The following is a 21,906-nucleotide window of genomic DNA, read 5'->3' on the forward strand; positions in this document are numbered from 1 at the left end:
CACACACATAGGGAGACACACACACATGCAGGAACACACACACATGCAGGAACACACACACACACATGCAGGAACACACACACATGCAGGAACACACACACACACATGCAGGAACACACACACACACACACATGCAAGAACACACGCACACACACACACACACACACACAGGGAGACACACACACATGCAGGAACACACACACACACACACACACACACACACACAGGGAGACACACACACACATACTACTCGTGCAGGTACACAGGGACACGGATGGATGCACCAACACAGGATCCCCATCATGTCCTACACTCACGCACTTATCATGTGTGCATATAAGCATTATAAATAAAAAGGTGTATTCATAAACTCTTTCCTGTTCTTTCTCCTCCTCCAGGCCCAGTGAGGAGAATGTTCTGCTGACTAAGGAAACATCCTCCCAGAGACTCCTCCTCTCCTCCTCTCTTTTCTCCTCTCCATTCTCTCTCCTCCTCTCTTCTCTCTCTCTCTCTCTCTCTTTGTCTCTCTGTCTGTCTGCCTCTCTCTCTCTCTCTCTCTGTCTCTCTCTGTCTCTCTCTGCCTCTCTCTCTCTCTCTCTCTCTCTTTGTCTCTCTGTCTGTCTCTCTCTGCCCCCTCTCTCTCTCTCTTTGTCTCTCTGTCTGTCTGTCTCTCTCTGCCCCTCTCTCTCTCTCTCTCTCTCTCTCTCTTTCTCTCTGTCTCTCTCTGTCTCTCTCTCTCTCTGTCTCTCTCTCTCTCTCTGTCTCTCTCTGCCTCTCTCTGTCTCTCTCTCTCTCTCACTCTCTCTGTCTGTCTCTGTGTGTGTGTGTCATGTTGGTGCAGTGTGTCTGACAGTAGCAGACCTGCTTCCCCCAAAATATTTGTATTGACAAAAACATAGAACGCAACATAATTGAATAAGAAGTGTACTTAAAATAAAAAAAGAAAGTAGCCTCATTAAAGATGAGCACGGACTATGACTCAGAATATGATGACAACTTTTATTTATTGATTGTGCAAAAATAGTTACAGTTGAACAATTCCTGATTAATTGGCAATACTTGCCTTGTTTATCACATGCAAAGACATTTCCCATTATTCCCCGGTACAAAATTACTTGTCATAGAATTCAGCCATTCACTGAGCACATGAAAACCTATATATTACTATGTACAGTGAATCATCACCAAAAGACGAGTGTTTGGGCTGGTTGCCATAGGAATGGTCATGAAGCCCTTCTGAGGGAGGTGTGACTTCATCAGCTCACTCCAGACTCTGGGCCCCTGGAGGTCAGAGGTCAGGGACAAACACAGTGTTACCAGGGAGACCGTTACTATGACAACATCATGAGTCGTCATGGCTGTGGTTTATACTCACAGGTGATTGGTCCGATGGTGACGGGCTTAAGGGGTACGAGTTCGTCGACAGAGCGGACAGACCTTCCTGAACACATCTGTGGAGAGACACCAGAGAGTCAGAGAGACCAGAGAGTCAGAGAGACCAGGGAGTCAGAGAGACCAGGAAGGAGGGTGGGAGGACTCACAGGAGAGCAGGAGGAGTTCCTCTGGTCACACAGGTTGAGGCTGCAGTGCAGGTAGACGTCCCTGTAGTCCCCCTGGAACAGGAACAGCAGCGCAGAGAAGCGAGCCTGGAGGGACAAGCCACTCTCCTCCACGGTCACCTGGCGACGGTTAGCGGAACACCTGGAGGAACAGGTGGGTTAGACAAACACACACATAAATATACTTCTCTTCTCACCTCCAGGCTCACATACTTGTGCTGGATGAGGAAGTATTTCAGGAGGTCATCAGGATTAGGGGAGTGGGTTGCGTAGCAGTCCTCCAGAACGACCACAAAGGCCTCAGCGTCCGTCTCTTCAACAGACACGCCCACATGCAGGATGGAGCCCAGGGGCAGAGTGACCGGACTTGCAGAGTAAGGAGCTGTGTAGCTGGCATCACGGAACAGAGACATGGAGGCCCTGGCCTGGGCACCCTCATCTTTCACTGCACCTTCAAGACTGACAAGATATGGAACAAGTAAACAACAAAGTCAGAACAAACAAGTTTAAGTTGGAAACCAAGTGTGTCAATGATTGTGAGGGTCCACCTACTCCAGGTATGGTTTGATGGCCACATCCAGGCTAGCCTCTGTCTCCAGAGGATAGCAGCAGGAGAAAGGGATCCTCACGGGTCGAACCATGGTCACATTTCTGGCAGGGTAGACAAACAGACTGTTGGAGTAGATGGCGTGGCTGCCGTTGGTCTGGAGAGAGAAGGAAGAGGACAATATGAGTGGCCCAGCCTGTGCAGGGTTGATCAATCAGGCAGAAACAGGCAGACTGGTAGAGTAACCGTGTCCTCACCGTCAGAGTGGTTCCACAGCTGCCCTCCCAGCGCTCCATCTGGAACCACACCGTCCCGTTACGCTCCTGGGAGGAGGAGCAGCGGGGGTCGGTCAGGTGAACAGAGGAGGAGTCCAGACGTTTGGCCGCCAGCCGAGAATTGAGGAGACCCACATCAAGGAAGCTCCTCCCACACACCAGCTCTGGGGTGACTGAGGCAACGACAGAGAGATCAATTAAGAGTGAGGTGATAGTAGATGGAGAATAAAGTAAGTGATAAAATAAAGAGAAAGAAGTAGAGAGAAACAAATGATTTCCCTCTGGCAGCCATTTTGAATTAAGTTCCGCTTCCATGTCACATTTGATGTGTCATTTAGACATTTTCCTTGTACCTAGTTTAAGTTACATTATAAACACTCGGCTTTCACACTCACTTGTCGTTCCACAACTCCAAGTGACGCCATCATGACGCACACAGTCTTCGTACTCTTCACAGGTTGCACAAACTTTAGAGTTGGGATCTGGAAGAAAGTTGAGAAAACAAATCGAGTTGCTGTAGTTTTAAGGTAAACTTAGTTACATTTAACATATTTTCAGTATCGATGCATCTTTACAAAGCAGTGAGTAAAAGCAGTCCTTGACTAAAACCTTCTGGTAATGCTTAAACAACCATTATAAGATCAACATCCTAGAAACTGGGCTTTCATGACTAATCAAACAAGAAGCTCACAATGGCCACTTACCTGCACAATAAACTGAGTAAACGGACAATGGGATAAACTTGTAGACGTAGTAGTGGCCAGGACAGGATTTGACGTGGATATCGTTTCTGAGAGCGCAGCATTCGTTCCTAGTCCAATAGTAATTCCGGTGTCCACAGACCTCACGTTCCACCAACCCTTCTCCCAGCAGGGGGTGAGGGGAACTGAGCCAATGAGGCAAATGGGTTCCACACCTGTATAAGTCCACACACGTATCTGGCATCTGAACACTGGTGCCCTGCAGGAACAAACGATACCATCCCTGCCCACTAAACCAATTGTCACGGTAATGGGAATGGCCGTATCCTGTTGAGCGCCAGGCATCGTCCAGAACTGAGTACTGCTCACAGGGGTCAGCACAGCGAAGAGCTCCGTTGACACTGAGACAGTCCTGGCCTGCTGGGCAAGGTGTGGCCCCACACCAAAACCTCACAGAGCTGGAGGTTGTCGTGGGAACAGCGGGAGTTGTCGTGGGAACAGCTGGAGTTGTCGTGGGAACAGCTGTGGTTTTGAAGTTGGGAAGAGATGTAAACAACACAACTGGGATGAAGCTGGGTGTGTCATCTACATTAACTGAATAAATACTGAATACATTAACCTATGACATTCAACTGCAAATAATGAATGAATATACAAATGAAAGTACAGACTCATGAATGAAATGAAAGAGTTACTGAATAATGGAATGCAGGATATAAATTAATTAATCTCACATGCTTTGTGATGTGAATGATACTAGATGAGAACCCCCCAAGTTGTGTCTCCTGTTACTATGACTACAGTGGTGGTTTTACCAACAGCTCATACCAGTTATTGCAGTAACAACAGTAACTTATTATGACTATTTACAAGAAGCTCACAATGGCTACATACCAGCACAATAAGCTGAGTAACAGTAATACGATGGGGCAAACTTGTAGACGTAGTAGCTGCCAGGACAGGATTTGACGTGGATATTGTGTCTGTAGTAGCAGCAGTCGTCCACCAACCCTCCCTGCCAGGTCCACCAGTTGTAGTATTTGTGGTGTCCACAGACGCCACGTTCCACCACCCCGTCTCCCAGCAGGGGGTGAGGGGAACTGAGCCACAGAGGAACCTGGGTTCCACACCTGTTTACGTCTACACACGTCTCTGGCATCTGGGTGCTGTTCCCATCCAGGAACATACGATACCATCCCTGCCAGCCTCTCCGAGCATCACAGTTATCGGAACGTCCGTAGCCTGTTGAGCGCCAGGCATCGTCCAGAACTGAGTACTGCTCACAGGGGTCAGCACAGCGAAGAGCTCCGTTGACATTGATACAGTCCTGGCCTGCTGGGCAAGGTGTGCCCCCACACCAAAACTGTGCATATATTGTTGTGTTAGCCTCTGTACTTGTCGTGGGAGCCTCTGTGGTGGTCATGGGAGCAGCTGTAGTGGTCATGGGAGCAGCTGTGGTTGTCGTGGGAGCCTCTGTGGTTGTCGTGGGAGCCTCTGTGGTTGTCGTGGGAGCCTCTGTGGTTGTCGTGGGAGCCTCTGTGGTTGTCGTGGGAGCCTCTGTGGTTGTCGTGGGAGCCTCTGTGGTTGTCGTGGGAGCAGCTGTGGTTGTCGTGGGAGCCTCTGTGGTTGTCGTGGGAGCCTCTGTGGTTGTCGTGGGAGCCTCTGTGATTGTCATGGGAGCAGCTGTGGTTGTCGTGGGACCAGCTGTAGTGGTCGTGGGAGCAGCTGTGGTGGTCATGGGACCAGCTATTTTTGTCGTGGAATCAAGTACAAAAGTGCAAAAGATTAATGAATGTACAAACTAATGAAGGTACAGATTCATGAATAAATCAGTGCATGGAAAACAATTTAACAACAAAATATGAGTTTAGTGTTGGAGCCATTTATCAACATTATGTGTGAAAAGTGTTGAAATAAGTTGTGTTGAGTTTTTTTTTTCTAGTATTGTGATAATTGTGATGAACAGAGAAAACATTATCAGTAGGTGTGGTGTGCCAGGATTGTGGCCAGGTGGAAAGGATTTCCAATGAGTGGAAGGGCAAATATTTTGCAACCGTACAGCCTTTAAACAATGGCGATACATGCAAATTTTAAGTTTTCTGTTTTATATAGTAAGTTCAATAAAAGGCGAATCACTGCAAACAAGAGAAGAAGAGTTGATGTACGGAGTGCTCCTACAGGTGGGCATGTGTAAATGCACTAATGAAGGAGTAACTGAAGGAGTTACTGAATTATTGAACGCAGGATATAAATTAATTAATCTCACATGCTTTGTGATGTGAACGGTACTAGATGAGAACCCCCCAAGTTGTTTGTCCTGTTACTATGACTACAGTGGCGGATTTAACAGCTCATACCAGTTATTGCAGTAACAGCAGTTACTTATTAAGACTAAATACAAGATCACAATGGCTACATACCAGCACAATAAGCCGAGTAACAAACATTGGATCGGACAAACTTGTAGACGTAGTAGCTGCCAGGACAGGCTTTGACATGGATCCTGTTGGATTTGTAGTAGCAGCAGTCGTCCACCCCCCACCAGTACTCTGGGTCGTAACTCCAGTGTCCACAGACATCACGTTCCACCACCCCGTCTCCCAGCAGGGGGTGAGGGGAACTGAGCCACAGAGGAACCTGGGTTCCACACCTGTTTACCTCTACACACGTCTCTGACATCTGGGTACTGTTCCCATCCAGGAACATACGATACCATCCCTGCCAACTAATCCAAGCATCACAGTTATCGGAAACATTGTAGTCTGTTGAACGCCAGGAATCGTCCAGAACTGAGTACTGCTCACAGGGGTCAGCACAGCGAAGTGTACCACCGAAACTAATACAGTCCTGTCCTGCTGGGCAAAGGGTTTCCCCACACCAAAACTGCACAGAGGTGGAAGTTGTCATGGGAGGGGTGGTTGTAATGTCTTGACCAGCTGGGTTAAGATTTAAAACTGGGAAGAGAGATAAATAATCTGACTAAATCAATGAACACATTTAGGAAAAAGGAGAAGGAATAAATGTGTGGCGTAAGCAAGGACATTTACTATAAACAATCACAATTGTATAAACTGTGAGTAAAAATAGGCTATTTCTTAAAAAATAAATAAATACAATTGCTGTTTGTGCGTGTGCATATGTGTGAACTGTTATCTTGAATGTACATCTATCAGTCTATCAGATTCAGTCACAGTTGTGGCAAATGGCTTCCCCTGGGGTGAACTGACAACATACAATCTTGACCCTCACTTGTTTATTGTGTTCCGGGAACACAATACAAAATCCAAAACTGGCTAGCATAACCAGTTTGCTGGAAACTGGTTAGTTGCTTCGGGGTGAATGTCCCTGTACTTACTGTAAGTCGCTCTGGATAAGAGTGTCTGCTAAATGACTAAATGTAAATGCAATTCTGCTGATTAAGGTTCCCGCAGAAATGCGCAATCGTTTTGGTGGTGGGCACATGTTCCTCCATGAATTTTGGGGTCAGATTCTTTTTTTAATTTACATTGAAACTAATTCATGTTTCAATTTTAAAGAGGTGAATTCAAAACCAACAAATTCGTTGGTGTTTACATTTCAATATTAAGTATTTAATGCCTTTTAAAATTCCAAACATGATGTCACTGATTTACTTCCTTATTTCCAAATTACTATCCATCTTTTTCTAATAATAACCAGCTAGCTGACACTAACATTTCGTTTAGGCTACCCCTTAAATAAATGTTGATGAGAAAATCCCTCAACAAAATGATGACTTTTTTTAATAATATGAAGGTGCAGAAAATGTGGTTGTTTAGTTACACTTTAACAGTTAAATGTCATACAGGTTCACATCCTACCTGATTGTAGGCACAGGAACAACAGCAGGCCCCTTGACATCATCATTACAGGACGCATCATGCAGGTCAGACAAAAAACCTTGAAGGAATTGAGAAAATGTAGTTGTTTACATCACAGGCTATACAGGGAGTCTTTGCAACGGCAAAATATGTCCCCCCCCACATTTTATTAAGAAAATCATCGTAAAAATTAAGGAGGACAAAATCCAGAAAGTCAACTACTATAGTCAACTAAAAACTATAGGCTATGAATGTCGATTTTGATTAGGTTTCAATGACTGAAATATGAGCGATAGGATGGTGCACGTTCAAACGTGGGGCAAGGAAATGGATCGCAACACAGTGTTAAACATAATTCACTGGTGGCCAAAATTATCCAAATGTATTTTACACTCCAACAACCAAATAGGCCTAAGCTGGTAATATTTACTAATAATAATAATTGGCTTTGGTAACAAGTTGACAAATATAGGCACGATACTCGTTGACTCTTTTGACTCTCAGTGATGCCGATGTAGCAATTGTGCTGCTAGATTTTCAAAATACCCTGGCAATTTATTTTCTTCATCAAAGCACCTAAAACTGACTGAGATTATTTTACAATTCATCTGGAACATTAACAAACGTTTGAAAAGGGACGAAAATTTTTACTTGTTTGGACGCAAAAAGGGCTAAAATGCAGTTCATTTTCCCTCCAAATGACACAAACAATTTTGTGAGTGACGCCAGCATTAGTGACGGTTCAGTTCAATAGGCAGACACATTTTTAAAGAATTCACCGTGCAGCATAACATGTATAGCCTAAGCACGTTATCAAGCATTCATCACATGACATGTTATTAATTTAGGAGACGCTTTTCTCGAATAACGAATAAATTCTTGCTTCTTTTTAGTTGTATTCCTTTTCTCAGCACCCGACTCATGTTTGCGAAATCGGTCGCGCTCTCTTGTAGCTGACACGCCCTGTGGCGTAACGTTAATCATGAATGAAAACATAAGATGTTTTGACAAACGGTAACGTTTTAGAGCACATCGAGTCAAGAACAGGAATAAAAAAAATATTGAAAGTAGAAAGAAAAAAAACCTTCGTGATTGCAAACCAGGCAGGCGCGAAGCCCTCAGTTGCGCGAGCCCCCCAGTTGCGCGAGGCCCTGTGCGGTCGCACTACCCATGCGACAGTTCTGAACAGCGTCAGCACCACCTGCGACTAACTGCGTGGCTGCCCACAGGCACCTTTCAGCTGCACATAATGATCTGCCCGCATGCTTTACATGAAATTAAAGGAAAAATGTGTATAATTTACATCGCACATTAAATTTGGCAAAAAGGATTAGAGTTGGGGTATGTCAAATAAACGGAAATAAAAGTAATAAAATGTCCTTCCCCAGCTTTACAGTTTATTAAATCCCAAGAGCACACACATGTGGTGCATCATATAGAGCACACGCATGTGGTGCATCATATAGAGCACACGCATGTGGTGCATCATATAGAGCACACGCATGTGGTGCATCATATAGAGCACACGCATGTGGTGCATCTTATAGAGCACACACATGTGGTGCATCATATAGAGCACACACATGTGGTGCATCATATTCCCAATGTACTGCAGTTACTGTATCCATCCGGTATCTCATGCTTGTTTAAACTCTACGTTTTACCTTTATGTTTTTTATTTGAAAACAGTCACATCAGTAACATGCTATTGAATGTGTGTGCATTACTGCCCAGGTATATGTGATGTCATATTAAACTCAAAAAGGTGCTGTAATGTCTGTATCCTGTAAGCCTCAGTGTGGACAGCAAAACGCGTAGCAAATAATCCAGTGGTCCAGGCATGAGCTCTCTTTGGGTGATGTTCCCGTTTATTATATAAAAGTAGAAATGTATACATAAACTTCTGTCCTTCGGTCCTTTCACCGCTACGGTAAGAACCGTGTGTTCCTCACCATCCCCACCTTTACCTAATTGATTGATCACACCTGTACATATACCCAATTCACAGTGATGTGCCACACCCAGTGCAATACTCCCCCAAGTTGCTAAAATAAGTAATATTAAAATAAACCTAACTAAAAGGTGGATAGAAATGGCTCCTACACATCCAATACATCATGTTTGTGTCTAAAGTTGTTAGAAACATGCTATCGCATGAATTAAATGTGCATCTCTAAAGTAAGCCATAATTGTTCATTGTGATCTATGAACACACAGAAATACAGTAATTAAATAACAATGAAGCGTCAGGGTACACAGTAGTACTTACATGCACTAGAGCGTAGATCTGATCCCTCTGCTCTCTCCTCAGTCAGAGAGATGACAGTCAACATCTTTTATGTGGTTCTATACTGGTGTGATGTCACGTGGGTGTACTGTTGTCTGATCAGGGAGGAACACCTACCTGCACGTGCATTTCTACCTTAACTCTAGAATGTAGCAATCTTACCATCTTAAAAACGAAAGATCAACACCAGCCTAGCAGGGCTCTGTGCCAAGCACAAGTTCCCCATCCTGTGTCTCATTTACAAGAAAGAGCAAGTTATCTGATTTGCTGAGACGCCCTCCCTCAGTTGTGACAGCTAAGGAGAGGTGGAATGTGTCCATACAATGAGATGGAGATCGTTGTGGGTGATTTACCAAGAGGAGAGAGAGAAGCAGGGAGAGAGAGAAGCAGGGAGAGAGAGAAGCAGGGAGAGAGAAAGAAGGACCATGAAACGTAGTAGCCCCCTCAGTCTGCGCTCTGATTGGACGACTGCCCTCGACTCAGTTTACCTGAGTTCACTCAAAGGAAGAGAACACAACAACGCTCATCTAGCAAGTTCCTGTGCCAAGCGCACATTACACAACTCTTGCATTGTATGAGTGTCTCTCTTTTCCAGTTTCGATTAATCTCATTGTTCATCTGACAGGTTCACAATAGATTGCCACCAAATAATGCAGCGACACTAGCCACGGCGGTTTCTGTGCCAAATGAACAATGCATAACTTTCATGTTTCTCATTTATTGGAAGTGTCAGGCTCCTCCCTGTTGATGCCAGCCTGCCCAGTCTGGAGCTCCACAGCAGGGACAACAGGTGGGGAACACACACACACACACACATAGGGAGACACACACACATGCAGGAACACACACACATGCAGGAACACACACACACACATGCAGGAACACACACACACACACACACATAGGGAGACACACACACATGCAGGAACACACACACATGCAGGAACACACACACACACACACATGCAGGAACACACGCACACACACACACACACACACACAGGGAGACACACACACATGCAGGAACACACACACACACACACACACACACACAGGGAGACACACACACATGCAGGAACACACACACACACACACACATAGGGAGACACACACACATGCAGGAACACACACACATGCAGGAACACACACACACACACACATGCAGGAACACACGCACACACACACACACACACACACAGGGAGACACACACACATGCAGGAACACACACACACACACACACACACAGGGAGACACACACACACATACTACTCGTGCAGGTACACAGGGACACGGATGGATGCACCAACACAGGATCCCCATCATGTCCTACACTCACGCACTTATCATGTGTGCATATAAGCATTATAAATAAAAAGGTGTATTCATAAACTCTTTCCTGTTCTTTCTCCTCCTCCAGGCCCAGTGAGGAGAATGTTCTGCTGACTAAGGAAACATCCTCCCAGAGACTCCTCCTCTCCTCCTCTCTTTTCTCCTCTCCATTCTCTCTCCTCCTCTCTTCTCTCTCTCTCTCTCTCTCTCTCTCTTTGTCTCTCTGTCTGTCTGCCTCTCTCTCTCTCTCTCTCTCTCTCTGTCTCTCTCTGTCTCTCTCTGCCTCTCTCTCTCTCTCTCTCTCTCTCCCTCTCTCTCTCTCTCTTTGTCTCTCTGTCTGTCTCTCTCTGCCCCCTCTCTCTCTCTCTTTGTCTCTCTGTCTGTCTGTCTCTCTCTGCCCCTCTCTCTCTCTCTCTCTCTCTCTCTCTCTCTCTCTTTCTCTCTGTCTCTCTCTGTCTCTCTTTCTCTCTGTCTCTCTCTCTCTCTCTGTCTCTCTCTGCCTCTCTCTGCCTCTCTCTCTCTCTCACTCTCTCTGTCTGTCTCTGTGTGTGTGTGTCATGTTGGTGCAGTGTGTCTGACAGTAGCAGACCTGCTTCCCCCAAAATATTTGTATTGACAAAAACATAGAACGCAACATAATTGAATAAGAAGTGTACTTAAAATAAAAAAAGAAAGTAGCCTCATTAAAGATGAGCACGGACTATGACTCAGAATATGATGACAACTTTTATTTATTGATTGTGCAAAAATAGTTACAGTTGAACAATTCCTGATTAATTGGCAATACTTGCCTTGTTTATCACATGCAAAGACATTTCCCATTATTCCCCGGTACAAAATTACTTGTCATAGAATTCAGCCATTCACTGAGCACATGAAAACCTATATATTACTATGTACAGTGAATCATCACCAAAAGACGAGTGTTTGGGCTGGTTGCCATAGGGATGGTCATGAAGCCCTTCTGAGGGAGGTGTGACTTCATCAGCTCACTCCAGACTCTGGGCCCCTGGAGGTCAGAGGTCAGGGACAAACACAGTGTTACCAGGGAGACCGTTACTATGACAACATGAGTCATCATGGCTGTGGTTTATACTCACAGGTGATTGGTCCGATGGTGACGGGCTTGAGGGGTACGAGTTCGTCGACAGAGCGGACAGACCTTCCTGAACACATCTGTGGAGAGACACCAGAGAGTCAGAGAGACCAGAGAGTCAGAGAGACCAGGGAGTCAGAGAGACCAGGGAATCAGAGAGACCAGGAAGGAGGGTGGGAGGACTCACAGGAGAGCAGGAGGAGTTCCTCTGGTCACACAGGTTGAGGCTGCAGTGCAGGTAGACGTCCCTGTAGTCCCCCTGGAACAGGAACAGCAGCGCAGAGAAGCGAGCCTGGAGGGACAAGCCACTCTCCTCCACGGTCACCTGGCGACGGTTAGCGGAACACCTGGAGGAACAGGTGGGTTAGACAAACACACACATAAATATACTTCTCTTCTCCCCTCCAAGCTCACATACTTGTGCTGGATGAGGAAGTATTTCAAGAGGTCATCAGGATGAGGGGAGTGGGTTGCGTAGCAGTCCTCCAGAACGACCACAAAGGCCTCAGCGTCCGTCTCTTCAACAGACACGCCCACATGCAGGATGGAGCCCAGGGGCAGAGTGACCGGGCCTGCAGAGTAAGGAGCTGTGTAGCTGGCATCACGGAACAGAGACATGGAGGCCCTGGCCTGGGCACCCTCATCTTTCACCGCACCTTCAAGACTGACAAGATATGGAACAAGTAAACAACAAAGTCAGAACAAAGTTAAAGTGGAAACTAGATGTGTCGATGTTTGAGTTTGTGAGGGTCCACCTACTCCAGGTATGGTTTGATGGCCACATCCAGGCTAGCCTCTGTCTCCAGAGGATAGCAGCAGGAGAAAGGGATCCTCACGGGTCGAACCATGGTCACATTTCTGGCAGGGTAGACAAACAGACTGTTGGAGTAGATGGCGTGGCTGCCGTTGGTCTGGAGAGAGAAGGAAGAGGACAATATGAGTTGCCCAGCCTGTGCAGGGTTGATCAATCAGGCAGAAACAGGCAGACTGGTAGAGTAACCGTGTCCTCACCGTCAGAGTGGTTCCACAGCTGCCCTCCCAGCGCTCCATCTGGTACAACACCGTCCCGTTACGCTCCTGGGAGGAGGAGCAGCGGGGGTCGGTCAGGTGAACAGAGGAGGAGTCCAGACGTTTGGCCGCCAGCTGAGAATTGAGGAGACCCACATCAAGGAAGCTCCTCCCACACACCAGCTCTGGGGTGACTGAGGCAACGACAGAGAGATCAATTAAGAGTGAGGTGATAGTAGATGGAGAATAAAGTAAGTGATAAAATAAAGAGAAAGAAGTAGAGAGAAACAAATGATTTCCCTCTGGCAGCCATTTTGAATTAAGTTCCGCTTACATGTCACATTTGATGTGTCATTTGGACATTTTCCTTGTACCTAGTTTAAGTTACATTATAAACACTCGGCTTTCACACTCACTTGTCGTTCCACAACTCCAAGTGACGCCATCATGATGCACACAGTCTTCGTACTCTTCACAGGTTGCACAAACTTTAGAGTTGGGATCTGGAAGAAAGTTGAGAAAACAAATGAGTTACTGTAGTTTTAAGGTCAACTTAGTTACATTTAACATAAATTCAGTATCGATGCATCTTTACAAAGCACTGAGTAAACGCAGTCCTTGACTAAAACCTTCTGGTAATGCTTAAACAACCATTATAAGATCAACATCCTAGAAACTGGGCTTTCATGACTAATCAAACAAGAAGCTCACAATGGCCACTTACCTGCACAATAAGCCGAGTAACCATTATTCAATGGGGTAAACTTGTAGACGTAGTAGTTGTCAGGACAGGATTTGACGTGGATATTGTTTCTGTAGAAACAACAGTCATCCCCCCTCCCATAATAGTAGTACCACCACCACCAGTAACCCTGGTGTCCACAGACATCACGTTCCACCACCTCGTCTCCCAGCAGGGGGTGAGGGGAACTGAGCCACACAGGAACCTTGGTTCCACACCTGTTTGCGTCCACACACGTATCTGGCATCTGAACACTGGCGCCCTGCAGGAACATACGATACCATCCCTGCCCACTAAACCAATAATCATAATTATAGGAAAGTCCGTTGTCCGTTGAGCGCCAGGCATCGTCCAGAACTGAGTACTGCTCACAGGGGTCAACACAGCGAAGAGCTCCGTTGACACTGAGACAGTCCTGGCCTGCTGGGCAAGGTGTGGCCCCACACCAAAACCTCACAGAGCTGGAGGTTGTCGTGGGAACAGCGGGAGTTGTCGTGGGAACAGCTGGAGTTGTCGTGGGAACAGCTGTGGTTTTGAAGTTGGGAAGAGATGTAAACAACACAACTGGGATGAAGCTGGGTGTGTCATCTACATTAACTGAATAAATACTGAATACATTAACCTATGACATTCAACTGTAAATAATGAATGAATATACAAATGAAGGTACAGACTCATGAATGATATGAGAGTTACTGAATAATTGAATGCAGGATATTAATTAATTAATCTCCCATGCTTTGTGATGTGAATGATACTAGATGAGAACCCCCCAAGTTGTGTCTCCTGTTACTATGACTACAGTGGTGGATTCAACAGCTCATACCAGTTATTGCAGTAACAGCAGTTATTTATTATGACTAATTACAAGAAGATCACAATGGCTACATACCAGCACAATAAGCTGAGTAACAGTAATACGATGGGGCAAACTTGTAGACGTAGTAGCTGCCAGGACAGGATTTGACGTGGATATTGTGTCTGTAGTAGCAGCAGTCGTCCACCCACCCTGCCGGCCTGCTATAGCAGTTGTAGTATCTGTGGTGTCCACAGACGCTACGTTCCACCACCCCGTCTCCCAGCAGGGGGTGAGAGGAATTGAGCCACAGAGGAACCTGGGTTCCACACCTGTTTACGTCTACACACGTCTCTGACATCTGGGTGCTGTTCCCATCCAGGAACATACGATACCATCCCTGCCAGCCTCTCCGAGCATCACAGTTATCGGAACGTCCGTAGCCTGTTGAGCGCCAGGCATCGTCCAGAACTGAGTACTGCTCACAGGGGTCAACACAGTGAAGAGAACCGTTGACACTGATACAGTCCTGGCCTGCTGGGCAAGGTGTGCCCCCACACCAAAACTGTGCATATATTGTTGTGTTAGCCTCTGTACTTGTCGTGGGAGCCTCTGTGGTGGTCATGGGAGCAGCTGTAGTGGTCATGGGAGCAGCTGTGGTTGTCGTGGGAGCCTCTGTGGTTGTCGTGGGAGCCTCTGTGGTTGTCGTGGGAGCCTCTGTGGTTGTCGTGGGAGCCTCTGTGGTTGTCGTGGGAGCCTCTGTGGTTGTCGTGGGAGCAGCTGTGGTTGTCGTGGGAGCCTCTGTGGTTGTCGTGGGAGCCTCTGTGGTTGTCGTGGGAGCCTCTGTGATTGTCATGGGAGCAGCTGTGGTTGTCGTGGGACCAGCTGTAGTGGTCGTGGGAGCAGCTGTGGTGGTCGTGGGACCAGCTATTTTTGTCGTGGAATCAAGTACAAAAGTGCAAAAGATTAATGAATGTACAAACTAATGAAGGTACAGATTCATGAATAAATCAGTGCATGGAAAACAATTTAACAACAAAATATGAGTTTAGTGTTGGAGCCATTTATCAACATTATGTGTGAAAAGTGTTGAAATAACTTGTGTTGAGTTTTTTTCTTTCTTTCTAGTATTGTGATAATTGTGATGAACAGAGAAAACATTATCAGTAGGTGTGGTGTGCCAGGATTGTGGCCAGGTGGAAAGGATTTCCAATGAGTGGAAGGGCAAATATTTTGCAACCGTACAGCCTCTAAACAATGGTGATACATGCAAATTTCTAAGTTTTCTGTTTTATATAATAAGTTCAATAAAAGGCGAATCACTGCAAACAAGAGAAGAAGAGTTGATGTACGGAGCGCTCCTACAGGTGGGCATGTGTAAATGCACTAATGGAGGAGTAACTGAAGGAGTTACTGAATTATTGAACGCAGGATATAAATTAATTAATCTCACATGCTTTGTGATGTGAACGGTACTAGATGAGAACCCCCCAAGTTGTTTGTCCTGTTACTATGACTACAGTGGCGGATTTAACAGCTCATACCAGTTATTGCAGTAACAGCAGTTACTTATTAAGACTAAATACAAGATCACAATGGCTACATACCAGCACAATAAGCCGAGTAACAAACATTGGATCGGACAAACTTGTAGACGTAGTAGCTGCCAGGACAGGCTTTGACATGGATCCTGTTGGATTTGTAGTAGCAGCAGTCGTCCACCCCCCACCAGTACTCTGGGTCGTAACTCCAGTGTCCACAGACATCACGTTCCACCACCCCGTCTCCCAGCAGGGGGTGAGGGGAACTGAGCCACAGAGGAACCTGGGTTCCACACCTGTTTACCTCTACACACGTCTCTGACATCTGGGTACTGTTCCCATCCAGGAACATACGATACCATCCCTGCCAACTAATCCAAGCATCACAGTTATCGGAAACATTGTAGTCTGTTGAACGCCAGGAATCGTCCAGAACTGAGTACTGCTCACAGGGGTCAGCACAGCGAAGTGTACCACCGAAACTAATACAGTCCTGTCCTGCTGGGCAAAGGGTTTCCCCACACCAAAACTGCACAGAGGTGGAAGTTGTCATGGGAGGGGTGGTTGTAATGTCTTGACCAGCTGGGTTAAGATTTAAAACTGGGAAGAGAGATAAATAATCTGACTAAATCAATGAACACATTTAGGAAAAAGGAGAAGGAATAAATGTGTGGCGTAAGCAAGGACATTTACTATAAACAATCACAATTGTATAAACTGTGAGTAAAAATAGGCTATTTCTTAAAAAAAATAAAAATACAATTGCTGTTTGTGTGTGTGCATATGTGTGAACTGTTATCTTGAATGTACATCTATCAATCTATCAGATTCAGTCACAGTTGTGGCAAATGGCTTCCCCTGGGGTGAACTGACAACATACAATCTTGACCCTCACTTGTTTATTGTGTTCCGGGAACACAATACAAAATCCAAAACTGGCTAGCATAACCAGTTTGCTGGAAACTGGTTAGTTGCTTCGGGGTGAATGTCCCTGTACTTACTGTAAGTCGCTCTGGATAAGAGTGTCTGCTAAATGACTAAATGTAAATGCAATTCTGCTGATTAAGGTTCCCGCAGAAATGCGCAATCGTTTTGGTGGTGGGCACATGTTCCTCCATGAATTTTGGGGTCAGATTCTTTTTTTAATTTACATTGAAACTAATTCATGTTTCAATTTTAAAGAGGTGAATTCAAAACCAACAAATTCGTTGGTGTTTACATTTCAATATTAAGTATTTAATGCCTTTTAAAATTCCAAACATGATGTCACTGATTTACTTCCATATTTCCAAATTACTATCCATCTTTTTCTAATAATAACCAGCTAGCTGACACTAACATTTCGTTTAGGCTACCCCTTAAATAAATGTTGATGAGAAAATCCCTCAACAAAATGATGACTTTTTTTAATAATATGAAGGTGCAGAAAATGTGGTTGTTTAGTTACACTTTAACAGTTAAATGTCATACAGGTTCACATCCTACCTGATTGTAGGCACAGGAACAACAGCAGGCCCCTTGACATCATCATTACAGGACGCATCATGCAGGTCAGACAAAAAACCTTGAAGGAATTGAGAAAATGTAGTTGTTTACATCACAGGCTATACAGGGAGTCTTTGCAACGGCAAAATATGTCCCCCCCACATTTTATTAAGAAAATCATCGTAAAAATTAAGGAGGACAAAATCCAGAAAGTCAACTACTATAGTCAACTAAAAACTATAGGCTATGAATGTCGATTTTGATTAGGTTTCAATGACTGAAATATGAGCGATAGGATGGTGCACGTTCAAACGTGGGGCAAGGAAATGGATCGCAACACAGTGTTAAACATAATTCACTGGTGGCCAAAATTATCCAAATGTATTTTACACTCCAACAACCAAATAGGCCTAAGCTGGTAATATTTACTAATAATAATAATTGGCTTTGGTGACAAGTTGACAAATATAGGCACGATACTCGTTGACTCTTTTGACTCTCAGTGATGCCGATGTAGCAATTGTGCTGCTAGATTTTCAAAATACCCTGGCAATTTATTTTCTTCATCAAAGCACCTAAAACTGACTGAGATTATTTTACAATTCATCTGGAACATTAACAAACGTTTGAAAAGTGACGAAAAATGTTACTTGTTTGGACGCAAAAAGGGCTAAAATGCAGTTCATTTTCCCTCCAAATGACACAAACAATTTTGTGAGTGACGCCAGCATTAGTGACGGTTCAGTTCAATAGGCAGACACATTTTTAAAGAATTCACCGTGCAGCATAACATGTATAGCCTAAGCACGTTATCAAGCATTCATCACATGACATGTTATTAATTTAGGAGACGCTTTTCTCGAATAACGAATAAATTCTTGCTTCTTTTTAGTTTTATTCCTTTTCTCAGCACCCGACTCATGTTTGCGAAATCGGTCGCGCTCTCTTGTAGCTGACACGCCCTGTGGCGTAACGTTAATCATGAATGAAAACATAAGATGTTTTGACAAACGGTAACATTTTAGAGCACATCGAGTCAAGAACAGGAATAAAAAAAATATTGAAAGTAGAAAGAAAAAAAACCTTCGTGATTGCAAACCAGGCAGGCGCGAAGCCCTCAGTTGCGCGAGCCCCCCAGTTGCGCGAGGCCCTGTGCGGTCGCACTACCCATGCGACGGTTCTGAACAGCGTCAGCACCACCTGCGACTAACTGCGTGGCTGCCCACAGGCACCTTTCAGCTGCACATAATGATCTGCCCGCATGCTTTACATGAAATTAAAGGAAAAATGTGTATAATTTACATCGCACATTAAATTTGGCAAAAAGGATTAGAGTTGGGGTATGTCAAATAAACGGAAATAAAAGTAATAAAATGTCCTTCCCCAGCTTTACAGTTTATTAAATCCCAAGAGCACACACATGTGGTGCATCATATAGAGCACACGCATGTGGTGCATCATATAGAGCACACGCATGTGGTGCATCATATAGAGCACACGCATGTGGTGCATCATATAGAGCACACGCATGTGGTGCATCTTATAGAGCACACACATGTGGTGCATCATATTCCCAATGTACTGCAGTTACTGTATCCATCCGGTATCTCATGCTTGTTTAAACTCTACGTTTTACCTTTATGTTTTTTATTTGAAAACAGTCACATCAGTAACATGCTATTGAATGTGTGTGCATTACTGCCCAGGTATATGTGATGTCATATTAAACTCAAAAAGGTGCTGTAATGTCTGTATCCTGTAAGCCTCAGTGTGGACAGCAAAACGCGTAGCAAATAATCCAGTGGTCCAGGCATGAGCTCTCTTTGGGTGATGTTCCCGTTTATTATATAAAAGTAGAAATGTATACATAAACTTCTGTCCTTCGGTCCTTTCACCGCTACGGTAAGAACCGTGTGTTCCTCGCCATCCCCACCTTTACCTAATTGATTGATCACACCTGTACATATACCCAATTCACAGTGATGTGCCACACCCAGTGCAATACTCCCCCAAGTTGCTAAAATAAGTAATATTAAAATAAACCTAACTAAAAGGTGTATAGAAATGGCTCCTACACATCCAATACATCATGTTTGTGTCTAAAGTTGTTAGAAACATGCTATCGCATGAATTAAATGTGCATCTCTAAAGTAAGCCATAATTGTTCATTGTGATCTATGAACACACAGAAATACAGTAATTAAATAACAATGAAGCGTCAGGGTACACAGTAGTACTTACATGCACTAGAGCGTAGATCTGATCCCTCTGCTCTCTCCTCAGTCAGAGAGATGACAGTCAACGTCTTTTATGTGGTTCTATACTGGTGTGATGTCACGTGGGTGTACTGTTGTCTGATCAGGGAGGAACACCTACCTGCACGTGCGTTTCTACCTTAACTCTAGAATGTAGCAATCTTACCATCTTAAAAAACGAAAGATCAACACCAGCCTAGCAGGGCTCCGTGCCAAGCACAAGTTCCCCATCCTGTGTCTCATTTACAAGAAAGAGCAAGTTATCTGATTTCCTGAGACGCCCTCCCTCAGTTGTGACAGCTAAGGAGAGGTGGAATGTGTCCATACAATGAGATGGAGATCGTTGTGGGTGATTTACCAACTCTGACCCAAGTTGAACACTGGATTTTGATGTTTCAACACCCATTGACACCTGCTGCATGACTATGTTAAGCCTGTGTTCTGCACCTTGCTTTTACCAACCGTCTCTGGAGGAGGGGTTCCCTCACTGAATTGCTCCTCCCAAGGTTTCTTCCATTTTTCTCCTCTAGTGAGTTTTTCTGGGAGTTTTTCCTTGTCTTCCTTGAGGGTTTAGGTTGGTTGAGCGGCAGTTCTATAAGCGTATGTGAAGCCCTCTGTGACATTGCTTGTAAAAAGGGCTATACAAATACATTTTGATTTGATGATTTGGGCCTTTATTCCTTTGATAGGACAGTTGGAGAGACAGAGAGAAGCAGGGAGAGAGAGAGAAGCAGGGAGAGAGAGAAGCTGGGAGTGAGAGAAGCAGGGAGAGAGAGAAGCAGGGAGCAATCTTATATATAAAACAAATGGTAGTTATGTGTAGTTCCCTTTCTCTGTACAGTATGTTTACATTTAGTCATTTAGCAGACGCTCTTATCCAGAGCGATATACAATAAGTACAGGGACATTCCCCCCGAGGCAAGTAGGGTGAAGTGCCTTGCTCATATGGAGGACCAAACCTGCCATATTTACAAATGAATGAATGAATGAATAAATATCCACATCCATGCATTTAGACAGAAATAAACGAATATATGTATTAATTAATGCACAATTGTCAATCAATAGTTACATATATTTTATTTTTGTATTCATTTATTTATTTATTCATTCATTCATTCATTCATTCATTGTTCCCAATATGATAATGAGAGGAGGCCAGTAGGCGTGGAAACTGACGTTCAGACATTGCAATCAATCCAGAGCCATAGATTCAATCTAACGCCTGCTCAAGGACACAATGTAATTTTGCTCGGCCGGGAATGGAACCGGCAACCTTCCGATTAATAGCCCAATTCCCTAACCGCTCAGCCATCTGAACCCCGTTACATGCAGGGTCACACTCACGCATTCTAGAATCTGTACCTGGGGGTTCTGGAGATTGCCAGGGCATGTCAAAAGTCAAGCCACAAAGTCAAGCTTGAAAATATCCAGAAATGCAAAATAAAAAAGGATTTAATTACCTGGGTGACAAATTTGGTTGGGTTTGTTAGAATTTGGAATTACATAGAGAGTGGAGAATTAATTTCAGATTGAGCTAAATCATTTTCTGCAGCTTTCCTGTGTGCTTGAAGTCATTAAGGCCACCCTCCAATGCTGTGCCACTAAACAGCATGCCAACCGCAAGACTTTCAAACATGTGAGTGTGTCTCTCACTTACTGGAACTGCTGATGTGTTTACTAGTATTAACTAGACAGCACATTGATTAATAACATCAATGATAATGATAGATGGCATTGCAGTCTCTAGAGGCAGCCAATTAGCATTAATACAACATGTCCATTCCCAGTTCAACAAAGTAGGCAGCAGTGAGTGAACCTCAGGATGAGAAATGAAGGCCACACTCTAACGCCAGCAGAACACATGATCAACACCAGCCTAGCAGGGCTCTGAGCCAAGCACGCACCTGTAAAACCCCCGTCAGGTAAGACTGTCTCATTCACTGTCATTTACTGGAACAAGCAAGTTATCTGATTTGCTGACACGCCCTCCCACACTTGTGACAGCAAAGGAGAGGTGGAATGTGTCCATACACATTCCACCTCTCTGGATATCATAGAGATAGAGATCAGTATGCGTTTTTTAGATGTTTTTTTTGATAGAGAGAGAAGCAGGGAGGGGGAGAGAAGCGAGGACAGCAGGTTCAAACCCGGGCCCTTGCGTTAGCTTTGGGCATCAGCCTTCATGGTGCACACTCTTACCTGGTGAGTCACCTTAATGCTGCACACTTTTACCTGGTGAGTCACCTTAATGCTGCACACTCTTACCTGGTGGGTCACCTTAATGGTGCACACTCTTACCTGGTGAGTCACCTTCATGGTGCACACTCTTACCTGGTGGGTCATCTTAATGCTGCACACTCTTACCTGGTGGGTCACCTTAATGCTGCACACTCTTACCTGGTGGGTCACCTTAATGGTGCACACTCTTACCTGGTGAGTCAC

The 21,906-nt window shown here is 44.8% G+C and overlaps 2 protein-coding genes across 4 annotated transcripts; both read right to left on the reverse strand.

Annotated features, from left to right (window-relative positions):
* Positions 1-1,029: 1,029 nt before the first annotated feature.
* On the reverse strand, positions 1,030-9,223 carry LOC136964904 (uncharacterized). Its single transcript, XM_067258866.1, has 12 exons — positions 9,191-9,223; positions 6,922-7,000; positions 5,503-6,036; positions 3,977-4,828; positions 3,086-3,604; positions 2,777-2,863; positions 2,364-2,554; positions 2,112-2,263; positions 1,773-2,018; positions 1,542-1,701; positions 1,376-1,451; positions 1,030-1,281 (listed from the first exon to the last, which is right to left on the reverse strand). Exons 2-12 carry the CDS (start codon positions 6,980-6,982, stop codon positions 1,262-1,264), a joined length of 2,898 nt encoding a protein of 965 aa, XP_067114967.1. The 5' UTR covers positions 6,983-7,000; positions 9,191-9,223; the 3' UTR covers positions 1,030-1,261.
* Positions 9,224-11,470: 2,247 nt separating this feature from the next.
* LOC136964873 (pancreatic secretory granule membrane major glycoprotein GP2-like) lies at positions 11,471-19,480 on the reverse strand. 3 transcript variants are annotated; one of them, XM_067258824.1, is made up of 12 exons: positions 19,448-19,480; positions 17,207-17,285; positions 15,788-16,321; positions 14,277-15,086; positions 13,367-13,909; positions 13,059-13,145; positions 12,646-12,836; positions 12,394-12,545; positions 12,053-12,298; positions 11,822-11,981; positions 11,639-11,714; positions 11,471-11,547 (listed from the first exon to the last, which is right to left on the reverse strand). In XM_067258824.1, exons 2-12 carry the CDS (start codon positions 17,265-17,267, stop codon positions 11,528-11,530), a joined length of 2,880 nt encoding a protein of 959 aa, XP_067114925.1. In that variant the 5' UTR covers positions 17,268-17,285; positions 19,448-19,480; the 3' UTR covers positions 11,471-11,527. The 3 variants fall into 3 exon arrangements, with proteins under 3 accessions (XP_067114925.1, XP_067114924.1, XP_067114926.1); XM_067258823.1 differs by having other exon boundaries at positions 14,277-15,107; XM_067258825.1 differs by lacking the exon at positions 15,788-16,321 and having other exon boundaries at positions 11,472-11,547; positions 14,277-15,107; positions 19,448-19,475.
* Positions 19,481-21,906: the final 2,426 nt, after the last annotated feature.

This window comes from Osmerus mordax, chromosome 21 (assembly GCF_038355195.1).
Source record: "Osmerus mordax isolate fOsmMor3 chromosome 21, fOsmMor3.pri, whole genome shotgun sequence".
NCBI lineage: Eukaryota > Metazoa > Chordata > Actinopteri > Osmeriformes > Osmeridae > Osmerus > Osmerus mordax.

What these genes read in the sequence shown, in the direction of transcription:
- LOC136964904 (XM_067258866.1), bottom strand. Translation starts at nt 6,982, where the DNA reads ATGATGCGTCCTGTAATGATGATGTCAAGGGGCCTGCTGTTGTTCCTG. An exon ending in GTTCCTGTGCCTACAATCAG is followed by an intron (nt 6,037 to 6,921) that starts GTAGGATGTGAA and finishes CTCTCTTCCCAG; the next exon opens with TTTTAAATCTTAACCCAGCT. An exon ending in TTACTCAGCTTATTGTGCTG is followed by an intron (nt 3,605 to 3,976) that starts GTATGTAGCCAT and finishes TCAAAACCACAG; the next exon opens with CTGTTCCCACGACAACTCCA.
- LOC136964873 (XM_067258823.1), bottom strand. Translation starts at nt 17,267, where the DNA reads ATGATGCGTCCTGTAATGATGATGTCAAGGGGCCTGCTGTTGTTCCTG. An exon ending in GTTCCTGTGCCTACAATCAG is followed by an intron (nt 16,322 to 17,206) that starts GTAGGATGTGAA and finishes CTCTCTTCCCAG; the next exon opens with TTTTAAATCTTAACCCAGCT. An exon ending in CACCATCGGACCAATCACCT is followed by an intron (nt 11,548 to 11,638) that starts GTGAGTATAAAC and finishes TCTGACCTCCAG; the next exon opens with GGGCCCAGAGTCTGGAGTGA.